Below are 27,500 nucleotides of genomic sequence, written 5' to 3' on the forward strand. Positions count from 1 at the left end.
TAGAAGACCTCCAAGGTCCCTTCCAACTTCTATTCTATTCTATTCTATTCTATTCTATTCTATTCTATTCTATTCTATTCTATTCTATTCTATTCTATTCTATTCTATTCTATTCTATTTTAATTTAAGGCAGGAGTATCCTATAGTGAGCAAGTTTACCTCCTGTGGGCTTCAACTTAGAATGACAGTTAGAACAATTAACCAGTGGCTCCAGAAGATGTGCATGCTCCAACACTGGAAGTTTTTAAGAAGAGATTGGACAGCCATTTGTCTGAAATGGTATAGGGTTTCCTGCCTGAGCAGGGGGTCGGACTAGAAGACCATGGGAAAAAAGGTCGTAAAATGGGACAAAGCTCATTTAAAAAGTGTCTGGCTTAGCGACAGAAAGTCTGGGGCTCAATTGTGGCCGTTAAGTCGAGGACTACCTGTAGCGTAGGGTCCGAAGGCTTAAGGCAAGCTCTGAATGCAAACTCACTTAAAGAGAAAACACTGCAGTGGGGAAATTAAATTTCCTTCCTTAAGAGAAAGAAATCAGAAAAGTGGATTATATCTCTTTCGTTTTTCAAGGCCATCCTTCAAACAACAAACCCTGTGTCTTATTTAGTTCTGCTCCATGTAAGCCAGCCACTTTGATTGGCAAGCCATAATTTAGGGTTTAGGGTTAATGCAAAGCCAGACACGGTGGCTTAGTCATCTAACTATGCTTTCGAAGGCCACATTTAAAAAATAAAAAAAATAAAAATGCAGAGATAAAGTTAAAATACTGAAAAGCAGGGGCTGTAGTCTATCAAAGTCGGGCAGAGATTATGTTTTATCTTAATTGCCGCAGACCTATTTTTGGCCATGTTTACATGGTAAATACGAAGCTTTAAAATTTGTTTCAATTTACTTTGCAGTGCAACAGCACTTGGTTGTTCCACGGATTAATTGTCCTCAACGTTAGGAAGTTTCTCCTTAATTCCACGTTGCTTCTCTCCTGGATGAGTTTCCATCTATTGTTTCTCGTGAGGTTTTTTTTTTGTCTCTGTGCATTACAGTTTTTTCTCGGTTAGTTGGAAATATTTTATTAATTGCTCTTCAACAGAAGCAATTTTTTTTAAAAAAAAGAAGAAGACACAATGTTTGAACGAAGCAGCTTATTGCAATATGTACATTCATGTGAACCTAACCATGGCTATGGTCTTCCCAATTGCAATGTATGGCAGTGAAAGTTGGACCATAAGAAAGGCTGAGCGCCAAAGAATTGAGGCCTTTGAACTATGGTGCTGGAGAAGACTCCTGCGAGTCCCTTGGACTGCCAGGCGATCAAACCGGTTAGTCCTAGAGGGGATCAACCCCGACTGCTCTTTAGAAGGCCAGATCCTGAAGCTCAAACTCAAATACTTTGGCCACCTAATGAGAAGGAAGGACTCACTGGAGAAGAGACTCATGCTGGGAAAGATCGAGGGCAAGAGAAGAAGGGGACGACAGAGAACGAGGTGGCTGGATGGAGTCACTGAAGCAGTAGGCGTGAGCTTAGATGGACTCCAGAAGATGGTAGAGGACAGGAAGGCCTGGAGGAACATTGTCCATAGGGTCGCGATGGGTCGGACACGACTTCGCAACTAACAACAACAACCATGATCCCATCCTAACGTAAGGTAGAGTTCGGATCAACCTACAAAGACAGTTCTCAACTCGTGACCGTAATGGAGTCCGCCTATCACGGTTGTAAATTGTTCGGAAGTAAAATCCCATCAGGTTCCAAGCTAGGAGAAAGACAAGAGGAGGCAAGCTGCAACGGGAAAGAAGGCCTCCATTTATTAAGAATCAGAATCAAGAGTCAGAAAAGAGATGGATGGGACCTTGGAGGTCTTCTAGTCCAACCCCCCTGCTCAAGCAGGAGATCATATACCATTTCAGACAGATGGCTGTCCAGTCTCGTCTTAAAAAACCTCTAGTGATGGAGCAGCCACAACTTCTGGAGCTACGTTGTTCCACTGATTAATTGTCCTCACTGTTAGAACAGTTCATTAACACCCGAAAGGTGATAAATGTATTCCAGGTTCCTGTGAAGGGGAGAGGCTGACAGAATATTTTATCACGAACTTGTGGCTGCCTTAGTTTTCACAGGATCCTGCAAGAAAGAAAGGGGGGACGGGACAGCAGTCTTCCAGTATCTCAGGGGCTGCCCCAAAGAAGAGGGAGTCAAGCTATTCTCCAAAGCCCCTGAAGGCAGGAGAAGAAGCAATGGATGGAAACTCATCGAGGAGAGAAGCAACCTGGAACTAAGGAGAAACTTCCTGACAGTGGGAACAATTAACCAGCGGAACAACCTGCCTCCAGAAGTTGTGAATGCTCCAACACTGGAGGTTTTTAAGAAGAGACTGGACAGCCATTTGTCTGAAATGGTATAGGGTTTGCTGCCAGAGCAGGGGGTTGGACTAGATGACCTCTGAGGTCCCTTCCAACTCTGTTATTCTATTCTATTCTATTCTATTCTATTCTATTCTATTCTATTCTATTCTATTCTATTCTATTCTATTCTATTCTAGTCTAGTCTATTCTAGTCTAGTCTAGTCTAGTCTAGTCTAGTCTAGTCTAGTCTAGCCTAGCCTAGTCTAGTCTAGACTAGACTAGACTAGACTAGACTAGTCTAGCCTAGTCGAATCTGAAGTTTAGGCAGACAAACAGGCATCAGACACCTGGAAGGTTAAGTAAGGAGGAGAGGCAGGGAAGAAAGGTGGTGTCCGAATTACAACCATTTTTTTTGCTGACCAATTGGGGTCATGATGGCATTGAAAAAAATGACTTATGACTGGTCCTCACACTTATGACCGTCGCAGCATTCCCAGGGTCATGTGATCACACTCTGGATGCTTGGCAACTGGCATGCACTTATGAGAGTTGCACTATCTTGGGGTCATGTGATCCCCATGGCACACCTTCCCAGACGGCTTCTGACGAGCAAAGTCAATGGGGGAAGCTGGATTTGCTTAACGACTGCGTGATTCGCTTAACAACTGCAGCGATTCCACTGTGGCAAGAAAAGTCTCAAAAGGGGGCAAAACTCACTGAACAACTGCCACGCTTAGCGACAGAAATTTTCGGCTCTGTTGTGGTCGTACGTCCGGGACTATCTGTACAGGGAGTCCTCCACTTACGACCACAAGGGAGCCCAAAATTTCTGTCGCTAAGCGAGACAGTCGTTAAGTGAGTTTTGCCCCATTTGAGGGCCTTCCTTGCCACAGTTGTTAAATGAAACACTGCAGCTGTTAAGTTAGCAGCACGGTTGTTAAGTGAATCTGGTTTCCCCAATGACCTCGCTGGCCGGAAGCTGATCACATGACCGTCATAAATATGAGCCAGCTGCCAAGCCTCTGAATTTTAAATCACACGGCCACGGGGATGCTGCAACGGACGTTAAGTGTGAAAAACGGTCATTTTTTCCCCCAGTGCCGTTATTTATTTATTAATTTAATTTCTATACCGCCGTTCTCCCGAAGGACTCAGGGCGGTGTACAGGGCAATAAAATGCAAAAAAAAAATACAATATACAAAAGTTAAGATAAGAATTAAATAGAGTAGCCCAATTGCAGTGAAAAATTAACTAAAATTACAATTAAAATACCCCCAAACCCATCAGACCAGGCCGGATTGTTCAAACAGGTGAATTTTCAGGTCATGGCGGAAGGAGCGAAGGTCAGGAGCCATCTTTCTTTCAACGGTCGCTAAGTGAACTGTTGTAAGCTGAGGACTTCCTGTATTCTAAAATACTCCAGGCCCCTTTCAAAGAAAGGATTGGAACTGATCCTTATACGTGTTCTAAAGGTCCGTATCCCATTTTAATATGATGCACTCCACCCCGTTTTAATATGATGCACTCCAGTTGCAATGTATGGCAGTGAAAGTTGGACCCTAAGAAAGGCTGAGCATCAAAGAATGGAGGCCTTTGAACTGTGGTGCTGGAGAAGACTCCTGCGAGTCCCTTGGACTGCGAGGCGATCAAACCTGTCAGTCCTAGAGGAGATCCACCCTGACTGCTCTTTAGAAGGCCAGATCCTGAAGCTAAAACTCAAATACTTTGGCCACCTAATGAGAAGGAAGGACTCCCTGGAGAAGAGCCTAATGCTGGGAAAGATTGAGGGCAAGAGAAGAAGGGGACGACAGAGAATGAGGTGGCTGGATGGAGTCACTGAAGCAGGAGGCGTGAGCTTAAAGGGACTCCAGAAGATGGTGGAGGACAGGAAGGCCTGGAGGAACGTTGTCCATGGGGTCGCGATGGGTCGGACACGACTTCGCAGCCAACAACAACAGGGTGGAATTGAGGCCTTTGAACTATGGTGCTGGAGAAGACTCCTGCGAGTCCCTTGGACTGCAAGGCGATCAAACCGGTCAGTCCTAGAGGAGATCCACCCTGACTGCTCTTTAGAAGGCCAGATCCTGAAGCTAAAACTCAAATACTTTGGCCACCTAATGAGAAGGAAGGACTCCCTGGAGAAGAGCCTAATGCTGGGAAAGATGGAGGACAAGAGAAGAAGGGGACGACGGAGAAGGAGGTGGCTGGATGGAGTCACTGAAGCAGTAGGCCTGAGCTTAGATGGACTCCAGAAGATGGTAGAGGACAGGAAGGCCCGGAGGAACATTGTCCATAGGGTCACGATGGGTCGGACACGACTTCGCAGCTAACAACAACACTCCAGACCTCCTTTACATGCAAGCTATGTGGGAAGAGCTGCAATTTGCTTTTAAACCAATTTTCATGGGTAAAAAAAAAATCGGGAGCTTTTCAAAAAAAAACACAACACAATTAAGCCGCAACCGCAGCAACAGGAGCCCAGGGAATAACAGCCTCGAATGAGTTGTGCCGTCTTAAGCACTGACTGCAAAATGTAGTAAGAGGAACAGTCCTTCCCAAAATGAAGGCAAATTTTCGGGAGTCGTGGGTGCCGAGATGGGCTGCTGACCGCAAAGGTTTCTAGTCCTCAACATTTATCGCGTTTCTAAAGGCAAAAGAACAAATCACAGGGGAACAAAGGCTGTATAGAGAAATAAATGGGAAGTGCACAGCAGTTGATGGGAGATGTAGTCCCACACTGGGAAGGAGGCAGGCAATAACTTATGGGATTCTATTGAAGGCGGAAGGGATGTGAGAGGCATGCATTGCATTCTGGGAAAACACTGGTCCCTATTTTTATCAAATGTCTGTTCTTCCTTTCCTATTCTATTCCAATAGAATAGAATAGAATAGAATAGAATAGAATAGAATAGAATAGAATAGAATAGAATAGAATAGAATAGAATAGAATAGAATAGAATAGAATAGAATAGAATAGAATAGAATAGAATAACAGTGTTGGAGGGGACCTTGGAGGTCTTCTAGTCCAACCCCCTACTCAGGCAGGAAACCCTATACATTTCAGACAAATGGCTGTCCAGTCTCTTCTTAAAAACTTCCAGTGTTGGAGCAATCACAGCTTCTGGAGGCAAGGAGTTCCACTGGTTAATTGTCCTCACTGTCAAGAAGTTTCTCCTTAGTTCCAGGTTGCTTCTCTCCTTGATGAGTTTCCATCCGTTGTTTCTTGTCCTGCCTTCAGGGGCTTTGGAAAATAGCTTGACTCCCTCTTCTTTGGGGCAGCTCCTGAGATACTGGAAGACCGCTATCATGTCACCCCTAGTCACCCCTATTTTCCAAAGCACCTGAAGCCCAGACAAGAAATAAGGGATGGAAACTGACCAAGGAGAGATTCAACCTAGAAATAAGGCGAAACTTTCTGACAGTGAGGACGGTCAACCAGTGGAACAACCTGCCTTCAGAGGTTGTGGGAGCTTCATCGCTGGAAGCTTTCAAGAAGAGACTGGTCTGCCATCTGTCAGAAATGGTGTAGGGTCTCCCGCTCGGGTGGGGGTTGGACTAGATGACCTACAAGGTCCCTTCCAACTCTTTTATTCTATTCTAGCCTTCTCTTCATTAAACTAAACATATCCAATTTCTGCAACTGCGGTTCATAGGTTTTAGCCTCCAGTCTCCTAAGCATCTTTAAGATAGAGTAGACTAGAGCTGGAAGGGAACTTGGAGGTCTTCTAGTCCAGCCCCCCCTGCTCGAGCAAGAGAACCTGTACCATTTCAGACAGGTCCAGTCTCTTCTTAAAAACCTCCAATGATGGAGCACCCACTATTTCTGGAGGCAGGTTGTTCCACTGGTTAATTGTCCACACTGTCAGGAGGTTTCTCCTTAATTCCAGGTTGCTTCTCTCCTTGATCAGTTTCCAACCATTGTTTCTCGTCCTTCCCTCTGGTGCTTTGAAGAATAACGTGACCCCCCCCTCTTCTTTGTGGCAGCCCCTCAAATACTGGAAGACTGCTATCATGTCTCCCCTATTTCTTCTTTTCTTTAGACTAGCCAAACCTTGGTTGCCCTTCTCTGTGCTCTTCCCAGAGTCTTGACATCTTTTCTTACGTCGTGGCAAGCAAGCTCAGTGCCGCGATCCCTTAATAAAAATGAAGTTGAAAGGGACCTTGGTGGTCATCTAGTCCAACCCCCTGCTTGGGCAGGAAACCCTATACCATTTCGGGCAAATGGCTATCCAGTCTCTTCTTAAAAACGTCCAGGGTTGGAGCATTCACCGCTTCTGGAGGCAGGTTGTTAATAATAATAATAAACCTGGAAGGGACCTTGGTGGTCATCTAGTCCAGCCCCCTGCTCGGGCAGGGACCCTATACCATTTTGGACAAATGGCTGTCCAGTCTCTTCTTAATAACTTCCAGGGTTGGAGCATTCACCACTTCTGGAGGCAGGTTGTTAATAATCATAATAAAGTTGGAAGGGACCTTGATGGTCATCTAGTCCAACCCCTTGCTCGGGCAGGAAACCCTATAACATTTTGGACAAATGGCTGTCCAGTCTCTTCTTAAAAACTTCCAGGGTTGGAGCATTCACCGCTTTTGGAGGGAGGTTGTTAATAATCATAGTAAAGTTGGAAGGGACCTTGATGGTCATCTAGTCCAACCCCCTGCTCGGGCAGGAAACCCTATACCATTTCAGACAAATGGCTGTCCAGTCTCTTCTTAAAAACCTCCAGTGTTGGAGCATTCACCGCTTCTGGAGGCAGGTTGTTCCACTTCTACCCCGTTTCCCCTGCGTTGACCTCCTTCCGCAAGCCTCTTTAATCTTGCGCCTTGCACTTGGCGGCCCCTTGTGCACTTCTGCGGGGACATAAAAGTGCCAGCTAAAGAGATCACGCTCCTTTCCCTGTATATCAAGCAGCTGTCACGGGGATTTATCGGGTGCCAAAAAAGGACGAGCTGGGATAACGCCAGCTCTTTCCCTGCCCCCCCCCCCATGGCTGCTGAGAAAGCAAGTTGGGGGTCCTGGGTGAGAAGACCCAGAATAAATTACGGGTCTAAAAGGCCAAATGCAAAGTTTCGATTTCATGAGCCCGGAGGGAGAGCAGGGCGAGATCTGAAAGCAAAGGTTTTTGCAAACGGAAAGTCTAAATTCGACAAAAACCTGCAAGAGTGCAAGGTAGTCCTCGGGTTATGGCCGCGAGGGAACCCCAAATTTCTCCCGCTAAGCCAAAGATGGGTTAAGTGACTTTTGCCCCACTTTACAACTTTCCTTGTCACAGCCGTTAAGGGAATCTGCTGCAGTTGCTAACTTAGTAACAAGGGTGGTTACGTGAATCTGGCTTCCACCATTGACTTTGCTGGTCAAAAGGTCGCACGAGGGGATCGCCTGACCCCGGGGACGCTACGGCCGTCAGAAATACGAATCAGTTGACAAAAATGCGAATTTTGATCACGTGACCATGATGGGGATGCTACTATGGTCGTTAGGTGTGAAAAACGGTCCCAAGTCACTTTTTCAGTCCCGTTGTAACTCCGAACGATCACTAAACAAACGGTTGTAAGTCGAGGACTACCTGCTTTGCATTTCTGCAAAACCTGATGGGACCAAGAGACGGGGCCTCTTTGAATACAGGTGGTCCTCCACTTACAACCATTCGTTTAGTGATTGAAGTTACAACGGCACTGAAAAAAGGGACATATGACCGTTTTCCACACTTACAACCGTTGTAGCCTCCCTATGGTCACGTGACCAAAATTCAGAGGCTTGGCAACTGGCATGTACTTGCGACAGTTGTAGCGTCCCAACGACCTGTGATCACCCTTTGCGATCTTCCCAGCCGGCTTCCGACAAGCTAAGTCAATGGCAGGGAGCTGGATTCGTTTAATGACTGCGTGATTCACTTAAGAACAGCAGCAATTCACTTAACAACTGGCAAAAAAGGCTGTAAAATCGGGCGAGACACACTGAAGAGCCGCCTCGCTTAGAAACTGAAGTGGTGGCCCCAGTTGCCGTCGTAAGCTGAGGACTACTTTTATTGCTATGGAAAACAGGGTAATTGTTTCCAGCTCAAAAGCAAACAGGCAATGAAAATGTTTCCGTGCAAATGTTTATATGCATATTAATAAAATAGGGCGGCGAAAACAGATACTTATCAATTAAATTGATGGTTAGCAAAATCCCAGCGATGTCAGAGAAAGCAAAATGAAAACAAAAATCTAAATGTCATTCCGGAAGATAAGCTGACACTGACAAAGCATTTTAAAAAAAATGTATAGGGAGTCCTCAGATTACAACGCTTCATTTAGTGACCATTCAAAGTTACAACGGCACTGAAAAAAGGGACTTATGACCATTTTTCACACTTACGACCTTTGCAGCATCTCCAGGGTCACGTGATCAAAATTCGGACACTAGACAACTGACTCGTATTTATGACGGTCGCAGCGGTCCCGGAGGTCCCGTGATCCCCTTTTTGCGACCTTCTGGCAAGCAAAGTCAAGGGGGAAGCTGGGTTCACTTAACAACCGTGCGTGACTCGCTTTATCAACTGCAGCGATTCACTTAACGATGGAGGCAAGAACGGTCCTAAAATGGAGCGAAACTCACTTCACAAATGTCTCCCTTAAAAGACAGAAAATTTGGGCCCCATTGTGGTCGTAAGCTGAGGACTAACTGTGCTGTTTTTCCTCTGACAAGGTTTTGGTTTTTTTTGCCATTTTGCGAAGAAGATGATTAGCGGCATCAAAATCCCCAGCCACAACCGCACATTAAGTGGATTTGGATCGCGTTAAACACCTCCTGGTATTAATTTACAATCTGCACTAAATCGAACATCACATTATTCACACATAAAAATTCATCGCAACCTCTCTGGAATTCTTAATCTCTTAAAGGGATACCTGGATAATATCCAGTACTCAAGTTTTTTTTCCCCAGGTTTCTTGCCTGATCAGGGGGTTGGACTAGATGACCTCCAAGATCCCTTCCAACTTTATTATCATTATTATTATTGCTGTTGTTATTATTATTATTTATCATTAAATTTACAGCTTCTGTAAATCTCGGGGTTTGAGGCGACTCTGAGAGGCCTCAGTTATTTACCCTTAAGCCCAGGTAGGTCTCAGTTTACAACAGTTTCGTTTAATGACCGTCCAAAGTTACAATGGCACTGGAAAAAAGGGACTTATGACCTTCTCCGCACTTACCACTGTCGCAGTGTCCCCCATGGTCACGTGATCCAATTTCAGATGTCTGGCCACTGATTCATAGTTATGACGGCCATGTGATCCCCTTTTGCGACCTTCCGACAAGCAAAGTCAACAGAGGAAACCAGATTTACTTAACAACTGTGTTGGTAACTTAACAACTGCAGTGATTCACTTAACGACTGCGGCAAAGAAAGGTCTTAAAATGGGGCAAAATTCACTTAACAACTGTCTCAGTCAGCAACGGATATTGCGGGCTCCGCTGTGGTCGTAAGCCGAGGACTACCTGTATAATTTACTCAGTCTTTTATTTTTCTTTCTTTCTTATTACATTTACAGTTATATGCTCCTCATTTCTCTGAGGCAGCCTCCATTATTTTCAGCTAAATAATGCTATATTAGCAAGCGATAATTTCCTTGACATTTCCAAATCCCTGACTGGCATTTTATGACTTCGTTTTAAATCCCTGATTTGTATTTCATTACTTCCTTCTCTGCCGAAAACATTTCCATCCTTAAACTGCCTAATAAAAATACAAAGCAGAGGCGTTTAAAAATGAAAATCCCCTGGAAATTAAAATCAAGTCACCACGCCTTTGATCGCATCCAGCCGTCCTCCAATTGCTAGATGAGGATGTTCCGGAGTTACAAGCTAATTAAAACTGAATAACTCATTTGCATTTTCAACAACCGGGCGCCGAAAATCTCCCCAGCGTGTTTCCAGGTAAGACAAGTTAAGGGTGTGGTGTGTTGTTGTTGTTTTTTTTGCAAAAGCTGAGAATTTACCGAGATGAGAAAGGTGGGGGGAGAAATATGTTAAGCAATTGGCTGGGGAAAGGAAAGGTAAATCGGCTTTAAGCTCAGGCATTGTCGGGATCATAAGAAAGGCCGAACGCCAAAGAATTGAGGCCTTTGAGCTATATGGTGCTGGAGAAGACTCCTGCGAGTCCCTTGGACTGCAAGGCGATCAAACCGGTCAGTCCTAGAGGAGATCAACCCTGACTGCTCTTTAGAAGGCCAGATCCTGAAGCTGAAACTCAAATATTTTGGCCACCTAAGGAGAAGGAAGGACTCACTGGAGAAGAGCCTAATGCTGGGAAAGGTTGAGGGCAAGAGAAGAAGGGGACGACGGAGAATGAGGTGGCTGGATGGAGTCACTGAAGCAGTAGGCGTGAGCTTAAATGGACTCCAGAAGATGGTGGAGGACAGGAAGGCCTGGAGGAACGTGGTCCATAGGGTCGCGATGGGTCGGACACGACTTCGCAGCTAACAACAACAACATTGTCGGGGAAAAATATATTTTCGCTTTGGGAAAATGGCTAGCCACTGGACAGTTTTGAAGTAGTCCGCTGTGGGAAGTCAGCCTCCCCAGAGAAAGAAATATTTGGGGGAATATTTAAAAGGCAAAATATATTTCCCCGAAGGAATAATAGAAAATCTTAGGCAGAAACCACCACCCACAAGTCTCTCTGCCCCAAGCAGAAATCAGACCAGCTTTTAGAAATACAGATTGTAATAATCCAGTGGTGGCGAACCTATGGCACGCGTGCCAGAGGGGGGCACTCGGCGCCCTGTCTGTGGGCACGCGCACCTCGCTCTTTGGCTAAGTTTTTGCAGGAAAAAGCCATTTCTCAAGCCGCTTCCTAGCCAAAACAAGCCTCCGGAGCAAGCCCGCTGTTTTCAGCTTTGAATTATATCAAGTCTGACACCAGAAACAGACTAACAGATGACCTGAGTGCTGCATGTATTGCCCTCAAACTTACAAAGTATGAGCCAAGGTCAGACAAATGATCAGCATGCATACAACAGCAAAAACCACATTAATTGTTCAAAAGCATGCCAAATGCAAACCTTTACTTTTCAGTACAAAGTTGTTTGCATCATTGAAAGCTTTGTCACTTTTTTTTTAAGACAAAAGATGTTAATGTATGAGTTGTTTTTTTTCTCTAAACTAAAACCTCAGTATTCAGGTTCAATTGCCGTGTTGGCACTATGCGATACATAAGTGCGTTTTGGGTTGCAGATTGGGCACTCGGTCTCTGAAAGGTTCGCCATCACTGTAATAATCCATTCAGGAAGAGTCGGGAAGCTAGATCTTCATACCCTACCCAAACTCTAAAAGACATGACGTTTGGGGATATAATAGGATGAACCCACCAATACCAAAAGGGGACACTCAGACTCAGGTCAAAATACATGACACAGGAAATACAAAGCCTCAAACAGGAACAGGAAACAACCCCCAAAGCCCCAGAAGGTATAAAAACCCACCACTCCCTCTTCAATAAACTGCAACCATCTTTCTAAAGCAGTCTCCATTTTGTTTATTCCCGGCTTGGATTGGACCCCGATGAATTTTTTTCTTTCTTTCTACACCATCAAAGGGAGATTTAAACACTTCGCAAGCCAGGCTCGGCCAACGGTTGTGCAAGCCAAACAGGGCTCTGACGGTACAAATAGTCCTCAATTTACAAACGTTCATTTAGTGACCATTCAAACGTAGGAACGGCACTGGAAAAGGTGACCTACGACCATTTTTCACACGTATAACTCTTGCAGCATCCCCCCTGGTTACGTGATCGAACCTCAGACGCTTAGCAACTTGACTCATACTTATGACCGTGGCAGTGTTCCTTGGCAACTGAGTCGTATTTATGACCGTGGCAGCATCCCTGGGGTCACCTTTTGTGAATTTCTGACCAGCAGTATCAGTGGGGAAGCCAGATTCACTTAACAAAGTGCAGTGATTCACGTAACAACGGTGGCAAGTTGAGGTCGTAAAATGGGGCAAAACTCAGCTGACAACTGTCTCAGAAATTTGGGGCTCAGTTGTGGTCGTTAAGTCAAAGGCTACTTGTAATGGTATGTGGGAACGACCTTGGCATACAGAAAGAAGCAATGCTGCCTATGAAAATAATCAGATAAGAGACAGGTCAGCCCTCAGCTGCATAACGGACAGACGAAGAGACTCAGAAAACGAATAGAACAACGAATACTGAATAACGAATAACGAATAACCTTATTGTCACTTTGAATGTACCCTAATCAGCGTACATTAAAATGAAATTTCGTTGCATGCAGCTCTCAGAAAGGTCTCCACCTCCGATATGCACTACACGACTATGACAAAAATAAATAAATAAATGCAGAATTATGCATAGACTCACATAGATTATATGACGCAGAGAAACAACACCGTCCAGCTTGGGTTATGTAGACCTGTGCTTGGCGAGAAAAACGTTTCTCCCTAATTTCTCAGGCTGCAAAGGAGACTGCAGAAGACTTGTACTTTCAGATTTGATAAATTCTGTTCCCCTAGCCCAGGGGTAGGCAACCTTGGCTCTTTTATGACTCGTGGACTTCAACTCCCAGAATTCCTGAGCCAGCCATGCTGAGGAGAACTGGAGAGGTTCCCATGCTGAGCCATGCTGGCTCAGGAATTCTGGGAGTTGAAGTCCACGAGTCCTAAAAGAGCCGAGGTTGCCTAGCCCTGCCCTAGCCTTATAATAAAGCGGAATTAGCTTACCTGGTTGTGTTTCTTATCTGGTCTACCTGTGTTGAGGCTGTCGCAGACTCACCTGAGCGTTTTGCGGATCATGTCTTCGTCGGTGATCCCGTAGTATGTGAGGGTTTCATTCCAAGTGGGATTTAATGTATTCCGCAAAGTTTTGGTCCTCAGTTTGTTCGCCTGGGAAGGGAAAAAAAGAAAACAGTCGATTCATATCCCTCTTTTATTCCTTTTATAAATAACGCAGGGAATACTCCTTCCTACGCATTTTTCCCAGAACAACAACCCGGTGAGGTGGACTGGGCTGAGTTACCGCCCCAAACTCACCCTGACAGCTTTCATGCCTAAGGCGGGACTAGAACTCACTGTGTCTCCTGGTGATTGGCCCAAAGAAATCCGCCTAAGGCAGGATTAGAACTCACCATCTAGTTGAGTTTTCATGTCTAAGATGAGACTAGAACTCACCCTCTCGTGGTGATTGGCCCGAAGTCACCCAACTGGCTTTCATGTCTAAGGTGGGACTAGAACTCACCCTCTCCTGGTGATTGGCCGAAAGTCGCCCAACTGGCTTTCATGTCTAAGGTGGGACTAGAACTCATCCTCTCCTGGTGATTGGCCCAAAGTCACCCAACTGGCTTTCATGTCTAAGGTGGGACTAGAACTCACCCTCTCCTGGTGATTGGCCCAAAGTCACCCAACTGGCTTTCATGTCTAAGGTGGGACTAGAACTCACCCTCTCCTGGTGATTGGCCCGAAGTCACCCAACTGGCTTTCATGTCTAAGGTGGGACTAGAACTCACCCTCTCCTGGTGATTGGCCCAAAGTCACCCAACTGGCTTTCATGTCTAAGGTGGGACTAGAACTCACCCTCTCCTGGTGATTGGCCGAAAGTCGCCCAACTGGCTTTCATGACTAAGGTGGGACTAGAACTTACTGTCTCCTGGTGATTGGCCCAAAGTCACCCAATTGGCTTTCATGTCTAAGGTGGGACTAGAACTCACCCTCTCCTGGTGATTGGCTGAAAGTCACCCAACTGGCTTTCATGACTAAGGTGGGACTAGAACTCACCCTCTCCTGCTGATTGGCCCAAAGTCACCCAACTGGCTTTCATGACTAAGGTGGGACTAGAACTCACCCTCTCCTGGTGATTGGCCCAAAGTCACCCAACTGGCTTTCATGTCTAAGGTGGGACTAGAACTCACCCTCTCCTGGTGATTGGCCCGAAGTCACCCAACTGGCTTTCATGTCTAAGGTGGGACTAGAACTCACCCTCTCCTGGTGATTGGCCCAAAGTCACCCAACTGGCTTTCATGTCTAAGGTGGGACTAGAACTCACCCTCTCCTGGTGATTGGCCGAAAGTCGCCCAACTGGCTTTCATGACTAAGGTGGGACTAGAACTTACTGTCTCCTGGTGATTGGCCCAAAGTCACCCAACTGGCTTTCATGTCTAAGGTGGGACTAGAACTCACCCTCTCCTGGTGATTGGCTGAAAGTCACCCAACTGGCTTTCATGACTAAGGTGGGACTAGAACTCACCCTCTCCTGCTGATTGGCCGAAAGTCACCCAACTGGCTTTCATGACTAAGGTGGGACTAGAACTCACCCTCTCCTGGTGATTGGCCCAAAGTCACCCAACTGGCTTTCATGTCTAAGGTGGGACTAGAACTTAACCTCTCTTGCTGATTGGTCCAAAATCACCCAATGGTTTTCATGGCTAAGATGGGACTAGAATTTACTGTCTCCTGGCTTCTATCCTGGTGCCTTAATCAACAGACTACACTAGCTAATGGGAGTTCGTGCAAGAGAACAGATTAAGTTCCGAAAGGCCATCCTTTGTTTCAGGTGTTTTAGTACACTGACGCCTTTCAAATTTCCTTTATTTAGTTTTGTGCAAATCCCTGCGTTTAGATTTGCAATCACGTCTTGTTTATTTATGTCTCACGTTTCTATCCCACTGCAATCAAACACTCGTTGGGTGATGTCGAACAGCAAAAAAAAAAAATACAATTAAAGCCTCCGTGGTCCAATCGTCCATAAAAGTGATAAATGCTGCACCACCAGATATTAAGCACGTCAACAATAAAAGTAGAAATTAAAAGACGGGCAGGATAAATCACAGAAGCTTTCTGAAACGGTTCCACCTTTGGAACCAACCCAATGCAAAGCAGCCCCTGCTTTAAAATTTATTTATTTATTTATACCCCACTTTCCCCCCCTCCCAAATAACTCAAGTGGGACCATGCAAATCAGCCCAAGTTGCAAAAGGACGTTTGAATGTTTGCTTTTTGTATTTTATAAGTTAATCAAATAAAAACCTTTACTGAAATGTAGTAAGTGGACTACCTCGAACATCTCAGCATTCCCAAAAGACTTAGGGGAAAACCACTATTGGCTGAAGATGAACTGGTCGGGGGGGGGGGCGGGGGGCCTGGGATGAGGGGAACACTAGAATCAGAATAGAGCTGGAAGGGACCTTGGAGGTCATCAAGTCAAACCCCCTTGCTGAGGCAGGAAACCCTATACCATTTCAGACAAATGGCTGTCCGATCTTTTCTTAAAAACCTCCCGTGTTGGAACACTCACAACTTCCGGTGGCAAGCTGTTCCACTGACTGGTTAATTGTCCTGGCTGTTAGAAAAGTTTCTCCTTAATTCCAGGTTGCTTCTCTCCTTGATGCAGAGCCATCCATTGTTTCTTGTCTTGCCGTCGTCTGGTGCTTTGGGAAACAAGTTGACACCCCCCCCCTCTTCTTTGTGGCAGCCCCTCAAATAGCGGAAGACTGCTATCATGTCACTCTTTTGGCACGGGAAAATTTTAGTTCCAGCGCCTGATTCTTCTGCAACCAGTCCTCTTTCGACCAAATGAAAGTCCTAAGGGAAGGTTGTATAAACCTGGTTTTAGTATGTTAAAGCTTAGTTGGATAGGAGAATAGTTTTATAAAATTGATATAAATTGTTTTATTTGTGTTTGAAGTTAATTTGTAATATTTTTATGGGTAATATTGGAATAGGTAATAGAATATAAGAATACAAGAATGATGTGATTATATATAAGAAAAAAAAATTAAGTTTGGAAAATAATCTATGGTATTTTAAGTTGTATAATATATTAGGATAATATGAATTTAAAGCTTAGTTGGAAAGAGGAACAGTTTTAGACAATTGATATAAATTGTTTTATCTGGGATTGTTTTTTATTGGGAATTAGATTGAAAAGTATTATTTTGTATTTGAATAATCATTGATATGATATATATATATATATGTTTGGAGTTTATCTATATGAGTTAAAGTTCGAAAGTCTAAATAGTTTAGGATTGTTTGCATAAGTTAGATTATAATTGTTTGTATTTTTATACCCTGTATTTTGCTCTGGGAAGTGGGGGGGGGAAGGGAGGGAGGGGTTGGGGAGGGGGAAGAGGGTGGGAGGGGAGGGGGTTGGGAGGGTTTTTTTTTTGGTTTGTTAAAGATAAAATGTATTGTAAAACTTTTTAATAAAAAAAAAGTCCTAAGGGATTGGACCGGGGCAGGTCTGATGCTTAATTTTCAAGAAGAAGAAGAAAAACGCCCAGGAAATAAACCACAGCAGCAATTCCACGGAATGCCAGCAATATATTATTATCCTGCTGAGTTACGGAGACGTTTTAAAGGGCCGGGAACCCTATTACACTCTCCTTAACTACCTTTTATTTTCTTTCCTTACTGTTACAATCCACCCCACGCAAGGTTTTGCATAGGATCCTGATTGATTATGTCTTTTTTTTTTTTTTACAAAAAGGTCAGCGTAGTGTAATTCTTGGCTCCAGCTGTATATCTATCTCCTTTTGGCATTTCCAAAGGGCACCAAGTCTGCAGCAAAACACGACGGTGCCAGAATGAAGCCGCCCGTGTGGAATTATGCAGCAAATACAGGTAAGTGGTCCTCAGCTTACAACAGTTTGTTTAGTTCAAAGTTACAACGGACACTGGGAAAAAAAAGTGACCTGGGACCGTTTTTCACGCTGACGACCTTTGCAGCATCCCCAGTTGCAGTGGCAACTGACTCGTATTTATGACGGCTGTGGCATCCCGGGGTCACGTGATCCCTTTTTGGGTGACCTTCTGACACTCAAGCTCAATAAGAAAACCAGATTCACTTAACGACCGAATTACTAACTTATCAAGTGCAGGGATTCGCTTAACGGCTGGGGCAAGAAAAGTCTAAAACTGGGGCAAAACCCACTCAACAAATGTCTCGCTTAGCAACGGAAATTTTGGGCTCGACTGTGGTCGTACGTCGAGGACTGCCTGCAAAGAAAATATAACCATGTTTTGTGACTTAACTCCTTCTCTTGTGCATCTGGCGCCCTCCCCTTTAAGAAGATGGATCCCCTTTTGAAATAAACGTTTGAATCAGGATTTCATGACATTTGCGGAACTGATTTCTTTTCTTCTACGGGGGTAAGCTTTTAAATCGGTAGGAGAATAGAAAGAAGGGGGGGGAATTCCAGAAACTGGACAGCTATCCATCTGAAAAGGTATAGGGCTGTGGTGGCGAACCTATGACACACGTGCCACAGATGGCACGCAGAGCCCTCTCTGTGGGCACGCGCGCCGTCGCCCCAGTCCTAGGCCTTCAGCTGGGTTTTATAAAACATTTTCGCTTTAGGCCTCCGCCGCCGTGTGCAAAAAAAAAAAAAGGTTCAATCAATCAATTTCAACTTCTCGCGGGGAAAAAAAAGATCTCGCAAAGTTGGAATTGATTGATTGAACTTTTTAGTCCCACCCAGTCTGCCGTTACCACTGTAGCCACGCCCACCTGGCACCCGACGATACATAAGTGGGTTTTGGGTTGCGGTTTGGGCACTCGGTCTCTAAAAGGTTTGCCATCACTGGTATAGGGTCTCCTGCTTGAGGAGGGGGCTGGACTAGAGGACCTCCAAGGCCCCTTCCCAACTCTATTCTGATTGAGATTGAGAAAAAGGGAGTCAGAGGGAAGGCAGGGAAGCTCCCATTATTAATGACAAGTAATTTTGTTTAAACGAGCATGTCAGAGTTGGCTGGGCTGTGATTGTTCTGTCTACCCTTTGTTATTTTTGCTCACCTCCCAAACACTTGTATTAATTTACTTCAAAGCATGTCATCATCCCTTGGCTTAACCTACTTCAAGACATGTCAGGAAGATAAAGTGGCTGATATGTGCTCATTAACTCCACGGCTCCGCTTCTGAAGGGAGGAGGAATTTGTATTTATGGATTTAATATCATGGTTTTCGGCTTGGAGAGGAGTGCTGAATACTCAATTAATTCGCTCAGCTAATTAGCAGCTTTTTTTGGCCCAAGCATATACAGGTAGTCCTCGACTTACGATCACAGCTGGGCCTTACAGCCGTTATGCTGGGGGGGCGGGTTGCCCCATTTTACAACCTTGCTTGCCACTGTTGTGTAAGCGAATCGCTGCAGACGTTAAGTGAATCGTGCGGTCATTAAGCGAATCTGGCTTCCCTGTTGACTTTGCTGGTCGGAAGGTCACAAAAGGGATCGCACAACTCCAGGCAAGCGTCATTCATACGAGTAGAGTTGCCAAGGGATGCTGCAGCACTCGTTAAGTGTGAGAAACGGTCCTAAGTCACTTTTTCCAGTGCCGTTGTAACTTTGAACGGTCACTAAACCAATGCTGTAAATTGAGGACTATCTGCACTTAGCGAATTAGCAGACTTTTCCCCCAAACACATATTTCCCTGAGTGCAGAGGTCTCCATCTTTTTTGGTTTGGCGGCCCGGAAAGGGAGGCAGCCACCACTACGGGCTTAAGCACAAATGGCTCATGTGCGCGTCCATGCAAAAATGACCTCCCTGTGCATGCGCACAAATGGGCCCTGCACGAGTGCATGCGCACATGCAAACAGTCAGACGCAAGTGCACACGCACATGCAAACAGGGCTGCGTGGGCACGAGTGGTGCAAATGGGGCAGCACTAGTGCTGGTGGGATCCTCCGGGGCGGGACGGTGCTAGCATCGGCGGGATGCTCGGGGCGGCGCTAGTGCCGGTGGGACACTCGGTGGCGGAGCAGGGCAATGCTAGCGCTGGCGGGATGTTCGGCGTGGTGCTATTGCCGGTGGGATGCTCAGGGCAGAGTGGTGCTAGCACCAGCAGGATGCTCGGCACGGCACTAGTGCCGGTAGGAAGCTCAGGATGGGGTGGTGCTAGCACCGGCGGGATGCTCAGGGCAGTGCTAGCGCGAGTTGGGGGGGTGAGTGCACGCGCGTGTGCATGTCCACTGGCCATCCCTTCATACAGCTCAGTAGCCAAGCAACCACGGCCCGGTAGTGGGCCGTGGCCCACAGGTTGGGGACCCCTGTTTTAGAGACACCTTGACTAAAAATAAATAAAATAAACCACAGCTTATAAATAAATATGAATGCATTTTTTTATCCTGTTGGGTGGGGGATTGGCCACTTTGAAAGACAGTTTTTTTTATTATTACTATGAAATTTATTTGCTGCCCATCTCACAACTCTGATTTATCGGCCTTTCTGCACCGTTATGAAAAGCAACACAAGGCCTTCGAGCAGATGCACACCCTCTGCAACGGATTAAAATAGAAAGACCGTGTCAAAACGACAATCTATCAATCTATGAGAAAGTTCTACCACGGCTGGGGAAAAAAAATATCAAGACTTTAGCACAAAAAATGAAACCGGAATCCAGATGAGCTTCACCCAAGCAGCTTAACTGGGTCTATGCAAATCAGCGCAAGTTGCAAAAGGGCTGCTGAATATTTTACCTTTTTTTTAAAAAAAAAATATTGTTATCCTGCCTTTATTATTTTTATAAAGAACTCATGCAGGCAGTCCTTGACTTACAATCACTCATTTAGTGACCGTTCTAAGTTACAACCTTACTGAAAAAAGTGACTTATCATCATTTTTTACACTTACGACTGTTACAGCATCACGTGATCAAAATTCGCGTGCTTGGCAGCTGACTCGTACTTATGATGGCCACAGCCTCCCGAGGGGGGTGTCACGTGATCCCCTTTTGTGACCTTCTGACAAGCAAAGTCAATGGGGGGGGAGCCGGATTCACTTAACAACCGGGTTCCTCACTTAACAACTGCAATAATTCACTTAACAACGGTGGCAAGAAAGGTCGTAAAATGGGACAAAATTCAGCAATTTTCTCGCTTAGCAACGGAGCAATGGCTCAATTCCAGTCATAAATTGAGGACTATCTACATTGTACATCCCAGATGTTTTCTATTCAGTGGCTTTTATTAGAACGTTATGATGCTGGCTTTTTTATTTTCCCCACATTTCTTATGAATCCTAACATGCTGCTGACCTTTCTTGGTATAGATTAGGGGTAGGCAATCTTGGCTCTTTTTATGACTCGTGGACTTCAACTCCCAGAATTCCTGAGCCAGCCTGGCTCAGCATGGAAACCTCTCCTTTTCTCCTCAGCATGGCTGGCTCAGGAATTCTGGGAGTTGAAGTCCACGAGTCATAAAAGAGCCAAGGTTGCCTATCCCTGGATAGATTCTCCTGCTATGGGTATAGGATCTCTTGTTTGAGCAGGGGGCTGGACTAGAAGACCTCCAAGGTCCCTTCCAGCTCTATTCGGTTCTATTTCTCACAACAAATGCGCACTGTTTCTCCACCTCTGTCGTTCTGCTCCCCAATTACTCCAACAACTTTTCCCTCATTTGTCACCACTAACTCTACCCCTGTGTGCATAGTTAGGATTTTTTCACACAAGGTGCATCACTTTACAGTCGCTCACATTTTAAAAAAAAGAAAGAAAAAAACAGGTCAAGCACAGGAGAGATTGCCTGAAGAGATTGCTTGGTTTTTTTTGGGGGGGGGGGGGGTTCGCGCCCCCACCCCCCGAACGGAGATGTTATGAGGCAGGTGAAGAACACAAACAAACAAGCAACTTCTGCAAGCAATCTTTTCATTCTCTAACTTAATTTTTTTGTCTTTCTCCCCCCCCTCCCGCACTCGCATAATGGAGAGATTGGAGAGGAAGGGATGATAAGAGAGTAAGCAAGCACACGATGTGGAACACATTGGGCTGCTTGTGTGATGCATTTGCAGCTGCTAGAGCAGACATGTCAAAGACAAGGCCCGGGGGCCAGATCCGGCCCGTGAAGTGGTTTCATGCGGCCCGCGAAGCCATCCTGGAAACAGCGAGGGAACGGCCCCCACTGCCTTGGCCCTGGCCCAGAGACCCTCCTTCTGCCAGAGACCCTCAGATCTGTCCCACTCCTGCCCAGGCCCCCATAGGCACCCTTGATGCGAACGATGTAGAGCTGGCCACGCCCACCCAGTAGGCCATACACACTCTAGCCACACCCTCCCAGTAGGCCACGCCCACCCTGGCCATACCCACCCGGCCCCCTGAGGGCAACCGCAATGCTGATGCGGCCCTCCATGAAATTGAGTTTGACACCCCTGTGCTAGAGCATTGCTTTCTGTGTGGCCTTTACTCTTTTAAATGCAGAGGGACTGCTGAATCTTGTCCTGATGGGTTTGTTCTCCTGTGTCACCGATAAATCTCCAAGCAGCCTCAACGACTCTCTAAAAGAAGGCAAACCACCAGCCGTCTGCAAGGAGTATAAATCCTTCCATTCCGAGCTGAAGAAGCTCCTTGGATGAGAAGCGAAACGTCTTCAAAGAAGAACAAAGAAAGTCCAGTTGCCTCTTGAAAAAACACCTTCGGGACAACCCCGACCTGGATGACTGAGAATCTCCACAGACGTCCTACCTCTCCTTCCTTTTGCCACAGTCACTCCATTTCTGCAATCGTCATAAATACACGCCTGTTGCAAGTGTCTGAATTTTGATCACATGGCTGTAAGTGTAAAAATCAGTCATAAGTCACTTTTTCCCCCGTGTCATTCTAACTTCAAACGGTCACTAAATGAATGCTTCTATTGTTAGAGCGTGCACAGTCTTACTGCGTTGAGATAACCCAGGAGTAAACACCGCAAACAGTGGTCTATATTAAATGGTGGTTTATCCTACACTATCTACAATATCATACACCAGGGACAGTGTACATACGTGTGTTGATACAGCAGGATCCAACACACATTAGTTACAGCAGGAAACGGAAGAGAGAACACATCAGCGGAGCTTTCCCTTTTATATAGAGGCTCATAAAGGGACACAGACCCTGCTGAGTCATTCCCATCATTGCATCTTACCTTACATCAGCTGGTTAGCTTTTAAATCATTACCTTGACGGGTAGGCAATCTTGGCTCTTTTATGACTCGTGGACTTCAACTCCCAGAATTCCTGAGCCAGCCATGCTGAGGAGAAATGGATAGGTTTCCATACTGAGCAATGCTGGCTCAGGAATTCTGGGAGTTGAAGTCCACAAGTCATAAAGGGCCCATAGTTCCCCCATGCTGGCTCAGGAATTCTGGGAGTTGAAGTCCACGAGTCATAAAAGAGCCAAGGTTGCCTACCCCTGACCTACACAAAGGGTACGTTGAATGTATTAATTTGTTCACTCGTTTGTTCAATTTATTTGCTGCCTATCGGGACAGTAACACCCTACCTACCGTCTCGTAAAATCCTCCCAAAGGTTTGATCAAATTAACGAGCAATAAAAAAAATCCCTGAAAGCCAAGCTGGCAAAGGACCAGGAACAAACATTTCAAACCGAAAGGCGATTGTTCATAATGCCACAACTAATTAACACACAAAGATTCAAGAGGCCTGCTTAATTTAGATATCCTTCTTCACTCACCCATGCAAATTGTTCTTTTTTATAATATGCTGTATAATTCATATTCCTCCTGAAGGATATAATAGAATTGTTAAGCACCACAACCAGCTCGAATTTGAGGTCCCGGGAGAAATAACACAATGGCATATTTCTGACTTTATACCTTTGTGATTGGATTCCCCGAAAATAATTAAAAAAAAAATTCCCTCACGAAGGCTCAATATTTCATCCCAGATCAAGGGAGATTTTCAGCAGAAGCTCCAAATTAATCTGGATGTGGTGATTTCGATTTGGCAATTTCTGAGGGGTTGTTTTTGGAAACTTATTTTAAATTGGGGAAGAAAGGATTCTCCCAGGATAGCAGAGATCGTGATCTACTGCAAGTAGTCCTCAATTTACGAACACAGCTGGGCCCCAAATTTCTGTTGCTAAGTCAGACATTTGTTAAGGGAGTTTGGCCCCATTTTCCAGCCTTTCTTCCCACAGTTGTTAAGTGGGTCCCTGCGGTTGTTACGATTCTAACACGGTCGTAAAATGAATCTGGTTTCCCCATTGACTTAGTTTGTCAGACGGTCGCAAAAGGGGATCATGTGACCCCGGGAGCATGAAAGCGTCACAAATATGAGTCAGTTACCAAGCGTCTGAATTTTGATCACGGGACCGTGGGGGATGCTGCAACGGTCGTAAGTCTGAAAAACGGTTGATAAGTCCCTTTCTTCAGTGCCGTTGTAACTTTGAGGGGTCACTAAACGAACTGCTGTAAGTTGAGGGCTGCCTGTGTTGCTAACTTCTGAAATATTTTTTTTAATGTTGGTTTGACGATAGCTTTGTTGTTAGCTGCGAAGTCGTGTCCGACCCATCGCGACCCCATGGACAACGTTCCTCCAGGCCTTCCTGTCCTCTATCATCTTCTGGAGTCCCTTTAAGCTCACGCCTCCTGCTTCAGTGACTCCATCCAGCCACCTCATTCTCTGTCGTCCCCTTCTTCTCTTGCCCTCAACCTTTCCCAGCATGAGGCTCTTCTCCAGTGAGTCCTTCCTTCTCATTAGGTGGCCAAAGGATTTGAGTTTCAGCTTCAGGATCAGGCCTTCTAAAGAGCAGTCAGGGTTGATCTCCTCCAGGACTGACCGGTTTGATCGCCTCGCAGTCCAAGGAACTCGCAGGAGTCTTCTCCAGCACCATAGTTCAAAGGCTTCAATTCTTTGGCGCTCAGCCTTTCTTATGGTCCAGCTTTCACTGCCATACATTGCAACTAGGAAGACCATAGCCTTGACTATACGCACTTTTGTTGACAGGGTGATGTCTCTGCTTTTTAGTGTGCTGTCTAGATTTGCCATGGCTTTCCTCCCCAGGAGCAAGCGTCTTTTAATTTCTTGGCTACAGTCGCCATCTGCAGTGATCTTGGAGCCCAGGAAAATAAAATCTGTCATTACCTCCATTTCTTCCCCATCTATTTGCCAGGAATTGAGAAAGGCGGATGCCATGATCTTGGTTTTCTTAATGTTTAGTTTTGATGTTCGCTAGATGGCCTGAAAATTAGAGTTTGGTCAAAACGGTTGAGATGCCAGCCCCGATTAGGCACTCCCCCAACTTGCCTTGTTTTTATGGATATTGAAGAGGTGAAGGTTTGGTCATGTGATAGTGGATGCTATGCAAATTTTTAGGAACACCCCCCCCATGAACCCCGATCTGAAAACTGTGCGTCACTCCAAGCTGTCTTTCTTGGCTTCTATGTAATATTTCTAAATTTGGTCCCAAACCCTTGTGCCAAAAAGGATGTCCATCCAAAAGGTTCTTTGTATTCCCAATGCAGAGCGCAGAGACATTCCAAATTGCAAGGGTCTTTCAAGGTCATCTAGTCTACCCTCCTGCTCCCAGTGGGGAAACACAAGACAATCTCCCGTCAACGCCTTCAGTTATAACTCCCACGGTTTAAGATTTTTCAACCAAGACAAAATATTCAGCTCATCCCTTCTTCGTTGAAGCCTGCCATTCCGTCCTCTCATTTCCCCCCCCCTTTTCGTCTTTCTTCTCCTCTTCTGCCGTTTCTTTTCTTTTTTCCTTTCTCTTAAAAACAGATCACGCCAAACCAATCTTATCTCATTCTTCGATAAAGTGACTAAACTAGCAGACCAGCGAAATGCTGTGGACGTAGTACACTTAGATCTTAGTAAGGCATTTGACAAAGTAGAACACTGCATTGGCTTCCGGTTGCCCTCCGGGTGAGATTCAAGGTGCTGGTGATGACCTATAAAGCCCTAAATGGCATGGGTTCGGATTATCTCAGGGAGCACCTGCTGCCAGCATAAGCCTCCCATCGTCCTGTGCGCTCCTACAGGTAGGGCCTCCTTAGGGTTCCACCGGTTAGGGAATGCCGGCGGGTGATTCCCAGGGGGAGGGCATTCTCTCTGGGCACGCCTGCCCTATGGAATGAACTGCCGGTAGAACTTCGGACTGCCCCGGACCTTTGCTCGTTTCGCTGGGACCTGAAAACTTGGTTATTTGATCTTTCTGGCTTGGACTGAGGGGTGTGTGTTTAATTTAACTTTAAATTTTAAATTTAAATTTGTTTTAATCGTGGGCTTGTCTTAATTTAATTCTATTTTAATTGTATTTATTTTTATTTATTTTATTAAACTTATATACCGCCCTTCTCCCGTAGGACTCAGGGCGGTTCACAAGGTTTTTAAATAAATAATTGTATTTATTTGTATTGTTTAATTCGCCCTGTCAACCGCCCCGAGTCCTTCGGGAATAGGGCGGTATATAAAATCAATTAATAAATCAATTACTGTATTTTCTGGCGTATAAGACTACTTTTTAACCCATGAAAATCATCTCAAAAGTTGGGGGGTCGTCTTATACGCCGGGTCGTCTTATACGCCGGAAAAAAAACATAAATCAGTCGAGCGTCCCCGTTCTTGCAAAGCCGGGCCGCCCCGCGCAAACGAGCTATCTCCGGCGTGGCTCCGGGACACGGCTGGGCGGGAGCGTCGGGCGGCTCTCCCCACGCAAAGGCGGCGCTGCCCGTCGGCTCTTGGCCCGAGGGGAGGGCCTCGCGCCCGCCGCACTCACCTGTCACCAGCACCGCTCTCCTCCCGTGGGGATGCGCTTCCGCCGGGCGGTGCTGGCCGAGATGAGCCAGCAGGCAGCCGCCGTGAGCGCGGCACTGAGGGGCAGCGGCAGGACGGCCTGGCCCAGTGCCTGCAGGACGGCCAGCAGCCCTATGCACAGCAGCAGCCGCCGGCTCAGCAACAGGTCCGAGCGCAGAAGCCGCACCGCCAGGCTGCCCAGGAAAAGCAGCCACACCGAGAGGCTGCACGCCCAGTCCAGCTCCATGAGGGGCAGGGCGGGAAGCCGGCCGGGAAGAGGGACCGGGAGCCCGGGCCGAGCGCGCCTCGGCCGACAGTGAGAGGGAAGCGCACGAGTTCTAAAAAAGAGGCTGCGGGCGGAGCTGCCCCGCCCTGCGCCCAATGGGAGAAGTTCAAGGCCTGGGGGGGGAAGCAGGAGGGGCGCCGGCCGTGGCGGGGTGGCGGCTGCCCTCCGGCGCTGCCTGCCGCCTGGGAAACGCTGCGCCTCGGGGGCTGGCAGAAGCGCGGGAGCAGCGGGAGGGCAGGCGGGGCCAGTCGGGCCTTCGCCTCCTCTGTGACAGGCAGGGCATGTAAGTATTTTCCGGCGTATAAGACAAAACCTTGAAAATCTTCTTAAAAGTAGGGGGTCGTCTTATACGCCGGGTCGTCTTATACGGCGGAAAATACGGTAATAAAATAAATAAACACAACCTACTCCTCGGTAAGCTAGAAAAAGGTGGAATAGACAACATCACCACCAGATGGGTCTGTAGCCGGCTGGCAAACCGTACTCAACGAGTAGCCCTCAACGGCACTACGTCCACATGGAGAGAAGTAAGCAGTGGGGTACCACAAGGTTCCGTCTTAGGCCCAGGACTCTTCAACATCTTCACCAATGACTTAGATGGGGGAATTGAAGGGGAACGCATCAAATTTTCAGATGACACCAAACTGACAGGACTATCCAACACCCCAGAAGAACAAGCTGAGGATCCAAAAAGATCTTGAGAAACAACCAGCCCTATCCAACAAAATGAGTTTCAATGTGGAGAAAAGCAGAGTTTTACATTTAGCCAGAAAAAAACCCAAAGGCACAAGTACAGATTGGGCGAGACTCGGCTCAAAAACAGCCACTGTGAGAGAGGGACCTCGGAGTCCGAGTGGACGATCCCTTGACCGTGAGCCAGCCGTGTGCGGCAGCAGCCGAAAAAGCGAATACAATCCTGGGCTGTATAAACAGAGGCACGGAATCAAGGTACTAGTACCGCTTTATCAAACCCTAGTAAAGACCACACCTGGAATGCTGCAGCCAATTTCGGTCACCATATCGCAAAAAAGATGTTGAGAGTTTGGAAAAAATCCAGAGAAGAGCAACTAAGATGATCCAAGGCCTGGAGACTAAAACATAGGAAGAACGGCTGCAGGACTTGGGAATGGGCAGTTTAAAGAAAAGAAGAAATAAGGGAGACATGATAGCAGTCTTCCAGTATTTGAGGGGCTGCCACAAAGAAGAGGGGGTCACGTTATTCTCCAAAGCACCAGAGGGAAGGACGAGAAACTATGGTTGGGAACTGATCAAAGAGAGAAGCAACCTGGAATCAGTGGAGGTTTTCAAGAAGAGGCTAGCTGCTAGACAGTTGCTTGTCTGAGATGGTATAGGTTCTCCTGGTTG

At 46.2% G+C, this 27,500-nt stretch overlaps 1 protein-coding gene across 1 annotated transcript in view; it reads right to left on the minus strand.

The window, feature by feature from the left end:
- Positions 1-27,500, minus strand: part of DOC2B (double C2 domain beta) — a gene marked incomplete at both ends in the record, with an annotated part of 134,274 nt that overhangs the window by 43,809 nt on the left and 62,965 nt on the right. Inside the window, one exon of the mRNA XM_081346709.1 lies at positions 13,114-13,223. Within this exon, the coding sequence (XP_081202835.1) occupies positions 13,114-13,223 (110 nt within the window). The remainder of the gene's footprint in view (positions 1-13,113; positions 13,224-27,500) is intronic.

The sequence above is a fragment of the Vipera berus genome, assembly GCF_964194415.1.
Source record: "Vipera berus genome assembly, chromosome: 1".
NCBI lineage: Eukaryota > Metazoa > Chordata > Lepidosauria > Squamata > Viperidae > Vipera > Vipera berus.